The 12,197-nt window shown below is 45.7% G+C and overlaps 1 protein-coding gene across 4 annotated transcripts in view; it reads right to left on the bottom strand.

Annotated features, from left to right (window-relative positions):
* TBC1D1 (TBC1 domain family member 1) overlaps positions 1-12,197 on the bottom strand; it is a 220,152-nt gene that overhangs the window by 76,455 nt on the left and 131,500 nt on the right. For 3 of the 4 annotated variants that reach the window (XM_047798075.1, XM_047798076.1, XM_047798078.1), the window contains 4 exons: positions 8,665-8,793; positions 7,155-7,241; positions 2,825-3,105; positions 750-911 (listed from right to left, as the gene is read on the bottom strand). In XM_047798075.1, the coding sequence (XP_047654031.1) occupies positions 750-911; positions 2,825-3,105; positions 7,155-7,241; positions 8,665-8,793 (659 nt within the window). The remainder of the gene's footprint in view (positions 1-749; positions 912-2,824; positions 3,106-7,154; positions 7,242-8,664; positions 8,794-12,197) is intronic. The other variant, XM_047798077.1, reaches the window with a different exon arrangement.

Below are 12,197 nucleotides of genomic sequence, written 5' to 3'. Positions count from 1 at the left end.
ATAAAACATAAGCTTCAAAGTAAAAGGAACATTTTCATAGTTCTAATGCCAAGAAAATTAAAGCAGGTGAGAAATTTTAAATATTTACAAATGAGACAATGTTCATTTTCAGTCAAAGAATTCTATTTTGAATGAATGGAATCAATGAATTAATTAACATCAGTCCATTCAGTTATGCAAGAGGAATACATTCTAAGGATCTGCTGTACAACCCTGTCCCCACAGCTAACAGCACTGTGCCCAGGGTTAGTAACACTGTGAACACATTAACAAACATTTGTGAAGAGAACAGGTCTCATGTTAAGCCTTCTTAGCAGAATAAAACAAAAACAACAACAATTAAAAAAAATCAGTCCATCATCCAAAATGACTCTTTCCTTCCAGACTGGGAAAATAATTTTCCAAAATTAATGAGGGGGTTTCTGATTGGCACAAATTGCCATGCATACGATCGAGCATAGTTGCTGAGTGTGAGTGTGTGTGTGTACTTGGTCAGGGGGAAATGAAAATAAGTATATAAAAAAATCTTGCTTTCAAAACTGTTCTCATAATGATTTTTAGGAAATTAATCAACAGTACAATTAAGCAGATTGCAATGATGGACTGAAAATAATAAAACCAAAGCCAGACACACACACGCAGACAAGCGGTGGCCCCGGGCCCTTGCACGGACATTCAGCACACCCTCTGTGTGAGCGTCCCAGGAAGACGAACGACATTGAACTTGGCCATGCAGGTGGCTGGCTCACCTCTTTGGCACAGCATCCCCACTCTGTTCTCCACTTGAGTTATGTTTGAGGTACTTAAAAAAATTGGGCGAGGAGGCGGAGGGGTTAAGCCGAGGTGGAGGAGCAGGAGCTGAAGACTGACCTGAGGGACTTTTACACTCGCCAACAGGTGGACGATCCCCACTAAACAGCAATTAGAGAGAAGGCAGGGATTAGAGGGAGAAGGGAGGGAGCCAGGCAGGAGACGCAGAGGACACATGTCGAAACAGGCGTCTGGGCAGCAAAGGAGCTGTCAGAGTTAGGGGTGCTCTCCTCCTCTGCACCCCGCCGCCCACTGGCAAAGGCAGTAAAGAGAAAGGTCCCTCTTGATCACGTGTCTATGAGCCCAAGAGACCCGTCTGCTCTACTTCCTTTATGGGACCTGGCAGGGAACAGAAATTTTTTTAATTAAAACAAAAGCGAAGGAAAGCAAAACAAAATCCAGAGTTTTAAAAATACAGCTCTCTTTAAAATGAACAATACCCTGCCTGAATGTCGAAGTCTCATTTCCTGTGCGTAAGTGAGCAGAGAGTTCACGAGGGGGACGCAAAGCAAATGAGGAATGCTGGAGAAGTGGGGGTGACAGTTCCACGTCCCCCTCATCACCCACGCCTCGCACGAGCCTTCGGGGGAGGGGGAAATGGACCGTCAGGGATTCCAGCTTCCTACCACCTCTGGCTTGCGTGAAACAGCTGGGCTGAGCCAGAACACTAGGAGTCCCCAGACAGGAAGGTTCCCATCATCACGAAAATGCTGGGAAGAGAGGGCTGAGCACAGCGAAGAGGCAGAATAAAGAAGTGCAGGCACAGGGTTTTAAGACACATGATGAGAACACATAAAGCCTCAAATTATGCTTGTCTGTAAAACACCACACAACTGAACACTAGCTGCTGAAGCATGTCCTGCTTTGGGATCCCAGTTATCCAGCAGAATTGCAAAGAAGGAGGCGGGGACAGAGCGGGGAGGCTCTCCCGCACCACTAAGACTGTGGACACCTCAAACACCCCTGTGCGGACACTCCTGCATCTGTGCAGGCCTGCACCAGGACACACACCCTGGCTTCTGCTGTCCCCAGTCAGAGGCAGGAGGTGGCAGCTGCACACAGTTTTTAAAGATTTCTAAAGGGATTTTTTTTTTTTTTTTTTTTTTACGGCAGCACCCTCAGCACATGGAATTTCCCAGGCCAGGGACTGAATCTGAGCCACAGCTGCAACACGCGCTGCAAGTGGCAGCACCATAAGACCCATTAACCTGCCGTGCCAGGCCAAGGACTGAACCTGTGCCTCTGCAGTGATCTGAGACGCTGTAGTCAGATTCCTAACCCACTGCACCACAGTGGGAACTCCTAAAGTGATTTTTAAAGATACCTCTGTGTCATTCACGATTTCTACACTTGTCAAATTAACTGCTGAGGGTCCCTACAAGGGAATGGGAGAACAGCTCCTGGACTGCCTACCCATCTCTATAAGCAGGAAACCCCAACTGCTCACGAGGGCCCAATTATTAAAACTCGCAAATCTTGTTAGAAGAATCTAGAATTTTCACACTGAAGATCTCAAGACCATCTGATCCCACTGAGTCATACAGTGAAGTCAGGCAACTTTGCCCAGGTCCCGGCTGGGTGGGGACGGAGCGGGGACAGAACCCCGCTGCCTCGTGCTCTGCCGGGGACCCATCTCCGCATCTCTGGCCCAGGTCTCCGAGAGGCCCGTTCACCTGCTGGCCCGTCGCCACGTTCCCCACAATCAGGGCTGCCCCTCACTGTGGCCGGAGTGACCCTTATGCATGTGACGGGCCATTTCTGCTGCTTCGCCTGCTTCCTCACGGTCCCTGCACGTGAAGAAATGACAAGCATCTCACACATCTACGTGTTTCCCAAGGGAGGAAGGTGGGAGGGATGCGTCCCTGCCTCCAGTTTCCCCTTTTTAAGCCCACAGTGACAGCTGACTCGGCTTCCTCTTTCACCCAATCAACACGCCTGGGAGGCACATACCTGGTCCGTCACAGACCTGCCCCGGCCACCTACACAAGCAATCAACAGCTTAAACAAATCTTACTTTCGTTCGTGAGGCGTCTCTGTGCTCACTGAGTGGTACCTCACAAGCTTCCTCTGCGAGGGCCCTGGAGAGGCGCGGGCGGGCTCCGGGGGCTCCGGGCACTCCGCGGGCACGTGACTCAGGGTGTTGGCTCGCCTCCGGAAGCCCTGCTGCGGCGAAGGCAGGGCCGGCTCCTCCGTGGGCTGGCCCTCGGGGTCACTGGACAGGTCGTCCGAGGAGCCGAGGAGCCGGAAGGCGCTCTCGGAGATGGGCAGGGCCTCCTTTTCACACACAGACGGCTCCTGGCAGCAGACAGACAGCACATCAGACGCATCACGGGACTCACCAGTCTCTCATTCCAGCCGCAGGAAAACATCGCAGTATGTGGGCGCATCTGATTCGAAGGCCATCGAGAGGCCACCAGAAGCGTAAGGGGAAAAGGCCTTGTAAATGCCTGCTCATCGGAGACAAGATCCTGGTGTGCGGGACATGAGAAAGTGCCCAAGTGCAAATGTGAAGGACGTCAATTATAACACGGAACGGTCCTAAAGCAAAGCTGAAATAGATCTTTCTGGGAAAAAAAAAATTTTGGCTGAGGCTGTGGCACGTGCAAGTTCCTGGGCCAGGGATCAAACGCACACCACAGGGAGTTCTCACTGCGGCTCAGCGGGTTACAAACCCAACTAGGACCCATGAGGATTCGGGTCTGATCCCTGGCCTCACTCGGTGGGTTAAGGACCCAGTGTTGCTGTGAGCTGTGGTGTAGGTTGCAGACACGGCTCGGATCCCTCATTGCTGTGGCTGTGGTGTAGGCCGGCAGGTAGGCTGTAGCTCCGATTAGACCTCTAGCCTGGGAACCTCCATGTGCTATGAGTGCAGCCCTAAAAAAAAAAAAAAAAAAAAAAAAACCAACAACAACCAAAATCCACACCCTCACCATGGCAGAAACCAGGCTGCTGCAGTAACACCACCTGATCCTTAACCAGCTGCACCACCAGAGACCTCCACAGAAAACACATCTCTTTACTACTGCTTATAAGTATAGTGAGTATTGTGCAACTTGTCTGTACTGTTTATACAAATCAAGGGCTCTATCTCGGCCAACCTGCTCATCATACATGTTAGACCCACATTTTAAGGCTCTCTCTAAATTTTACCTAATGTTTAGATTTAATTTCGTGATCTTGAGGGTTCAAAATTACATCCTCTATTATTCTTATAAATGGAAGATTTCTCTCTAGGCACTTACTGCCATGATTCGAGGCAAATTATTTCTTCCTGCACTTAAATTTCCTCATCTATAAAAGGGTATAGGTAAAAATTTATCTCAGAATTCAGCAAGATAATAAAACTAAAAGTACTTGGTCACCGTAAAATATAATACAGATATAAGTCATTGTTTTATCAGTGAAGTTACTGAGTGGGAACTCAAACATTTGTTGAGAATCATGACAATCTTTTAATACTGTAGGCTCTTAAGGCGCATACTTTTTCGAAGGAACAAACTACCACCACTCTCACTTAGCACTGCATGCCCAGGGTGTGAGCTAGGGGAAAATATTTTTTATCTCAAATCAAAAAATATAAAATAAAAAGAAGTGGACCAGCTCGTCCTTAGTGAAATTGCTAGAAGAGATAAATAAATCACTATGAAAAGAGTAGAAAGGGGGAGTTCCCATTGTGGTGCAAAGGAAATTAATTGGGACTAATATCCATGAGGATGTGGGTTCAATCCCTGGCCTCGCTCAGTGGGTCAGGGATCTGGCATTGCTGTGAGCTATGGTGTAGGCTGGCAGCTATAGCTCTGATTCAATCCCTAGCCTGGGAACTTCCTATATGCCGCAGGCGCAGCCCTAAAAAGGGGGAAAAAAAAGAAAAAAGAGTAAAAAGGAATGAACGCATCTAGTGGTGGACTGGAAAGTCTAAACTCCATCTGTTCATTTGATCCATAGATAGTTGAGTGCCTTCTAGATAACCGGTATTGGAGAGAGAGGTTATATACACTTAACTTTGTAGAAACTAAGATTTTTAAAAACTTATTTCCCAACACATTATAGAATGCCCATCACTTTGAATTATAACTTCAACTTTTCATTCTTCAAGACTCTATAGTTACAAAGAGTGTTTTAAGGACTTAAAAATGTGTCTAAGACAACACAGCAGCAACTCCACCACGCAAACCTATTCACCTCAGTTCTCATTAACATCCTTCCACATTACATGAAGAGCTGACCCTTAGGTTAATCTTACACCTGGAAAGGCTGCCAGATGTTCAGGTTCTCTGCTTCCAATCAATTTACTAGAAGAGATCCAGTTACATAAAAGCACACCTTTAGCATAGTTTCCCAGCTCAGGATGAACCAAAAAGAGCATACAGAGCCACACTTGAAATACACACAGGCGGCTTCTGAAAAGTTGTATTTCCCTTAGAATTACCCTAGAAAGTCTAGCTATGTGTATATTCCTAGCTCTGTGATTTGAAGAATAGAAAACAAGCAATCAGATATGCTAGAAAAGTTACTTGAGCGACACGAGTTTTTCACAGTTAGATTTACTTCCAAAGCATCATCGCTCCCCTCCCCAAGCTTTCTCTGGTCTCACTAACCAGAAGTAGCTTCCCTTCCCCTTGGTGCTGTGACCACTAAGGTACCATTGGCTCTTACTGGAACTCTCAGGCTCACAGCTACTCTACCCTGATGCACCCGTCATCTCTCTCCTCCCAGATTAGTTCCTAGAGGGCAGGGGCTCAGCCTTCTTCATCTGCATCCAGGAGATAAAAAAACCATAATGCTTCCAAACTTCAAACGAATTTCAGGAGAGGATGGAGGGCAGATGGCGCTCTGTTCCACTAGATCCTAACTTCGAAAAGCATATTCAGAAGACGGGTCACTAGAGCCTTACCTCCCTGAGCGGCGCACAGACCAGCGGTGTCAACATCACCCTGGAGCTTGCCAGAACTTCAGCTTTCAAGACTCATCCCAGGCCTACTGAATCGGAGTCTGCACTTTGACCAGGCCCCACGAAAGATGCACCTTAGCATTTGAGAAAGCACTTGACTAAGGCAGTGTTTCTCAAACGATAGACTTTAACATCTTAGTATGAGTGATATAAAGTCAGTGGTCAGCCATGAACTTTTTAAAACAATAGAACAGAGTTCCCGTCGTGGCTCAGTAGTTAACGAATCATACTGGGAACCATGAGGTTTCGAGTTTGATCCCCGGCCTTGCTCAGTGGGTTAAGGATCTGGTGTTGCCGTGAGCTGTGGTGTAGGTCGCAGACCCGGCTCGGATCCTGCGTTGCTGTGTCTCTGGCGTAGGCCTGCAGCCACAGCTCTGATTAGACCCCTAGCCTGGGAACCTCCATATGCCACAGGTGTGGCCCTAAAAAGACAAAAAATAAACAAAACAAACAAAAAAAAACAATAGAAGATACCAGTATGTAGCACACGATACTTAACCGTAAATATTGTTTTGTGAACTTTCAATTTCATGTGGGAGTGTAAATGTATGTTGGTGAACCATTCTGCAATGGTGAATGTGTAAAATCACTGTTGGTTATGGCCTAAAACACTTGGAAAGCCACAGGCCTGCGGGGAGGCAGAAGAACTTCTCTCCCTGTGGTGAAGGAAGCCATTCCTCAGGAGCTGGCCATCCCTCTCTCTTCCATCCCGGGACACTCTGGTCCGGTTACAGAAGGAAAGCTGACCTCTGTGCTCCCCAGCACAAAACCCGAAATCCACTCTTCTGGTGGTTAAAAAGTTGAACTAACCCGTTTGAAATATGCTTGGTATGTTTAGAAAGCAAGAGATGAAAACTAGGACACAGACACAGGCTTGTTACCAAAGAGGACCGCTGGCTTGCTCATTATCACAAAGCTATGCTTCGTGGCAGACGTGAGGGGTGAGGCTTGGCTATTTATTTATAAAACAGTGATGTTTAATTATAATCACAGAGCCAACCAGAGAATAAAGCTAGTTTCAGGAGTGTGAGCTGCACACTGCTCAGAACTCACAAACCCACTTTTGAGGTGGTCACAATTTGAATTATTCTTAATATTTCACTTAGATTTCATTGCAAAATCCACTTCAAAAAATCCACTGATGGTTTTGTGATGACTTAGGTCTCAGCATCTTAGAGCATGACCATCTGCCTGGGAGGACACGATTTTGTTGTTGGAGCAGAACTGCACACCCAGCCCTCCACCTGCACCATGAAATCCGGAAGCACCAAACTTCTCCCAGCTGCAGGTGAGGAGAGCTCTGCTGTCCTCTGATAGGCCCTGTACCTAGGAGATGAGTAAGACCCATTTGCTGGTTTCTGCAGGGTTGTCAGATAAAGAGAAATGTGCTTACTTTGCTGGTGCTACTTAATGTGCTAGACACGGAGCTGTCCAGATCCAGGCTGGTGGAGTGCTCCTGGAGGCCTCTGGCTTTATTACCCTACGAAAGAAAAGCAGTGGAGTTATGACCCCTGAGGCTTTTGCAAAGGCATCCGCTAGAAGCAATCTGGTCTATTTCAATAAGCTCAGGAAAAACGTACCTACTGAGAAACGCTGCTGCGCACATATGAGACAATTGACGTTCCCGACTTTTTTCTATTTTTTAAACCAACCTAAATGCTCCAAAGCACTTGGTGGGCTCATCATTTGGCAGGGATGATGGGCAAGGGAAGAGACAACGCGTCTCCGAAGCAAAGCAAGTGCTGGAGGGCATGCGCTCCACAACCCTCGCCTCCAGCCCGCCACACGCCAACCCCAAGCTCTCCGTCTGGGAGACAGAGGCAGCCCCACCCCAGCACCAGTTCTGTAAATGAACTGTCTTTAATTATCTGTAAGGATGCTGTAAGACTCTCAGAAACATCTTCACACAAAATAAAATTTAACTTTCACCAAAAAAATAAAGCTTGTTTCAAACGAAGTAGTTCATGAAATAAAAAAGAAATAAAAGAAGATATTGTAAACTCTTGAAAGGTGTGGAACTTTGAGAGAAAATCAAACATCTGCTTCTTAGAAGTGCCATCGTCAGGGGTGTTTACACTCATGGGAGGGGGGAGTAGGTAAGTAGGGGGTGATAGGAATTTCTTCAAGAACTTCCAGATTGGTACAGATGCACATTTTATTTTTCCTGTAGAGGCTGCAGGCCACAAACTTCTTCTGTAAAGGGCCAGATAATAAATCTCCTACACTCTGTGGGCCATATGGTGTCTGGGTCAACTACTTGACTCTGTAGAAAAGCAGCCTTAGACAAAAGGCGAATGAACTGATGTGGCTGTGTTCTAACAAAACTTTATTTACAAAAATAAGAAGTGACTGGTATCTGGCCCAAGAGCCATAGTTTGCAGATCCTGCTACAGGCAATTTGAGACACCAGCAACAGAAGCTGACAACAAGAATTTTTAAGTTGTACCTAGTGACACCAGGGAGAATGGAACCCACACTTTGACGTATCTGATCCATGCTCTTTATAGGGGCTGCCCCACAAACAACATTCTTTTGGGAAACTCCATGGGATATGATATAACACAAAAGAGTGATTATTTTTTTGGCCATGCCCTCAGCATGCAGAGGTTCCCAGGCCAGGGATCAAACCTGTGCCAGAGCAGCAACCCGAGCTACAGCAGTAATAATGCCAGTTCCTTTAGCCTCTAAGCCACCAGGGAACTCCAATAATGATTTTTAAAAACCCAGACCAAGTTAAAAACTGAACTTTAAAGGTAACAATTTTCTAAGACTAAGAAGACATTAAAAAGGTTTTACCCTCCTATACTTTACAATGAACCCTGATGGAGTAAAAGCAAAGAACTGAATCTCATGTTCTCTCAAAACGTGAGTCAACTTAAATTAGGACGAATCATACCACTTACCCGGGACAAAATACTTTCTAAAGACTCCGTTAAAGATCTCTTTGCTTTGTTTTTCAGCATATCTAGTCTAAACCGAGTGGCACTGGGTGGTAACTCGCTTCCAATATTCTCCGCTGCAATCTGTGATGCCTAAAAAGTGGAACAATGGAAAGTTAAGTCACGTAGGCCTCCTTCCTTTTTAAAGGACTGAAAAACCTCTAGGATGCATCTTCTTGACCCCAGGTCATATTCTTTCTGTGACTTCTTCTCAGCTGCTCCTTGGCAACAGGACTGCAAGTCCAAGAAATACATTTGCCTCAAAGACCGACTCTGTCTCCTCCAAAAGAAATGAAGAAATGTGCTTAGAAACCAATCCGTTAACAAAGCAGTTTAGAGCTCGGGCTCTGTGGCTGGATCAGAGACAGTCACTCGCTAGCCGCGGCCTTGTGCAAGCTGCTTTCTCTGAGCCACAACTTCCTCTCCTGTGAACTGAAACCGACCTCAAGATGTAAGCATAGTGCTGTGGGGTGAGCGTAGCAGGTAAAGCATGTAAAAGCATCAGGCACAGCTTCTGGTACAAAGGCAACTACCATTAGCTTTTCAAAGGAAAGGAACAACATACTCTGGGTTCCCAGTTCAGAACCCACCATCCAGGGGTGTCACAACCCATCCACTGGCAGCCTTTTCACAATAACCAGCACCTGGAAATAGCATAGGTGTCCGTCACAAGGGGAATGGAGAAATCAACCATGCTTGTGACACAATGGAATGAAAAGGAACATATTAATGATTTATGCAACAACAAGGATGAATATCAAAAACATTCTGCTAAGTGAAAGAAGCCTGAACCAAAAGAGAAGATACTGTATGATTCTACTTACAAAAAGTTCCCGAACAGGCAAAACGAATCTATGGTGGAAAAAAAAATAAAACAGTGGTTGCCTGGGGGAGGGAGGGAGTGAGGACTGCTGTGGGGGTACCTGCTGGCATGATGGAGATGTCCTGTATCTTGACAGGGATGTGGGCTACCTGAATGTACAAAATCCTCCAAACTCAACAAATGGTACGCTCGAGATCTGTGCAGCTTACTACGTGTAAATTTTATCTCCAAAAAATTGTAAACAAATACTGAATTCTAGGTATTGATACGCATACTAAAGGGTTCAGGGATCAAGAAGACTAGTACATAGAGTTCTCGTCGTGGCTCAGTGGTTAACGAATCCAAGTAGGAACCATGAGGTTGCAGGTTCGATCCCTGGCCTTGCTCAGTGGGTTAAGGATCTGGCGTTGCCACGAGCTGTCATGTCGGCTGCAGACATGACTCGGATCCTGCATCGCTGTGGCTCTGGTGAAGGCCAGCAGCTACAGCTCCGATCAGACCCCTAGCCTGGGAACCTCCATAGGCCATGGGTGCAGCCCTAGAAAATACAAAAAAAAGAAAAAAAAAAGAAGAAGAATGCTAGTACAGAAACTTACTTTGAAAGACATCAAAATAAGGATACATACACGGGAAAGCAAACATAACAAAATGTTAAAAATGGTTTCCTCCAGATGATGGGCATAGGAGTGCTGTGTGACTCTTTCAACTTTTTTGTATGTTTGAAATTTTCGTGATAAAATGTCAGGGAAAAAAAAAAGAAAAACTTACCTACTGGATAATGCACTCAGGCAAACTGCTGAGTACTTCTGTAACATTAAACATTGTTGGCTACACTCCTAAAGGGCACATGATTAAGATAATGTCCTTGGACCTCAGACACACGGGCTCAACACTGCCTAGCAAACGACTTGCCCTCTGTTCCCCATGCCCTTGTCTCTAACATGAGTATTATACCACCTACTGCAAAAGAGCTGTTGTAGGGGAAAAAAATGGATTAATTCACATAAAGACTTAGAACTCTATCTAGTACATGGCAAACATTCACTCAGTGGTAGTTGTTAATTTTTGTACCAGCTCAGTGAATACAAGTAGAAATGATATATCCACTGATTAAAACCTAATACCCTCTCAACTTTATAGATCTTTGCCTAAACTGACTCCTCCGCATACAATCAAAGGATTCATTCAGTTTGTTTTCTGCTTTATGAAATGATTCCTCTAACAGCTATCCAACGCTAACATGTTAGTCTGAAAAACGCACACAGCGTGGTGGCCCCACGGCTCTGAGAAGCACCGCTCTGAGACTGTGCTCAGTGTCTTCTGCCTGCCTTTGAAGGTTGTGGACACAGGCCACAGTTCTACCTCTCTTTAGGCCAAGTCATAACACATTTTCAAAGGTTACAGGCATTTTTCGGAGTAACAAGAAGGTAATGAAATCCATGTGGTATCTGGTAAGAGAGTGAGAGCAAGAACCTGTAAATGACTCTCAAAAGTTCATGGGATCACTCTGCGCAGCAGCTGCTGCTCTGAAAAGCTGCACTCAGAGCCCAAGAAAGCGTCCGGCCTGAGGGACACCCGACCACATCTGGGGATCAGAGGAACTTCTTTGCAGGCAAAGACACAGCCCTCCTGGGTGACAGAATGTTTAGAAACCTCAAGTGAAAGGATGCTCAGACACCAGTTCCACTTTGTGAGGCTTCATCTCCTTGACATTAAACCCTCTGTTTCCAAATGAAAATATAATTAAATCTATTTCTCCAGTGTAGTACTCTATGCTCAAATCACAAAGACACTACCCTTTTCCAGAACAATGAGACTGCACTTGGGTCAGAACTTTCCATCCACCATAAATGCTTCATTCTGCTTTCGAACAGTTACAAAGTACTTGAAAATTATCAATTTCCTGTTAAACAAGACAGACTGACTCAGGAAAAAGAAAATCAGAACACAGAAAAACCATCGGTGGCACAAGAGACAAAAGGAAAGGATATCAGAAAAAGAAACTGAAAAGAAATTGGCTGAAGAGTGAACTAGAGAATGAACTGAACACTCAGACTGTGGGGGCCCGTCCAAAAGTGAACAGAAGCTGCACAGGGCTTGCACGTTATCTTAAAGCAACCAGCTGGGAAGGGAGGGACATCCACACAAAGGACAAAGCCACAGGGCACTGACATCAGGGTCACAGCTGAGGGGCCCTACAGCTGGTCGATGACATGAAAAACAATGCTGGCCACGGTACGTGACCAGGAGCTCAGGAAAAGTGCACAATTGCCAAAGCCCACTAGGAGGCAGAGATCAAGCGGGGTGCGCTGCTGTGTGTGCACCAGGTGAAACTGCATCCCAGTCAGGTTACCGGAAAGGCAGAGGCTGTTTACAGGGAAAAGAGCACTGAGCATTAAAGTGTCTTTAGAACAAGCGCCCAGGAAGAGTTCTTTTTTAAAAAAAAGAAAAAGACAATATACTTTTTTGGAAATTAAAGATCATTTTGAACATCCTTCACCGATTTTTCTCTAAGTTTTCTGGCCTACCAGTAACTTACATATCAAACACGCATTCAGAAGCTATGGTGATTGTCACGAATTGACTTACACTGAGTCCAAAAGCGGTAGGAAAATGGTCCTTTGCCCCAAGTTTACTGAATCCCAACCTCAAAGCTCTTCAACGACAGAGACCT

Source organism: Phacochoerus africanus, chromosome 10 (genome assembly GCF_016906955.1).
Source record: "Phacochoerus africanus isolate WHEZ1 chromosome 10, ROS_Pafr_v1, whole genome shotgun sequence".
Taxonomy (NCBI): Eukaryota; Metazoa; Chordata; class Mammalia; order Artiodactyla; family Suidae; genus Phacochoerus; species Phacochoerus africanus.
The sequence above is the reverse complement of the archived record's forward strand: the minus strand, read 5'-3'. Positions and strand labels throughout refer to the sequence as shown.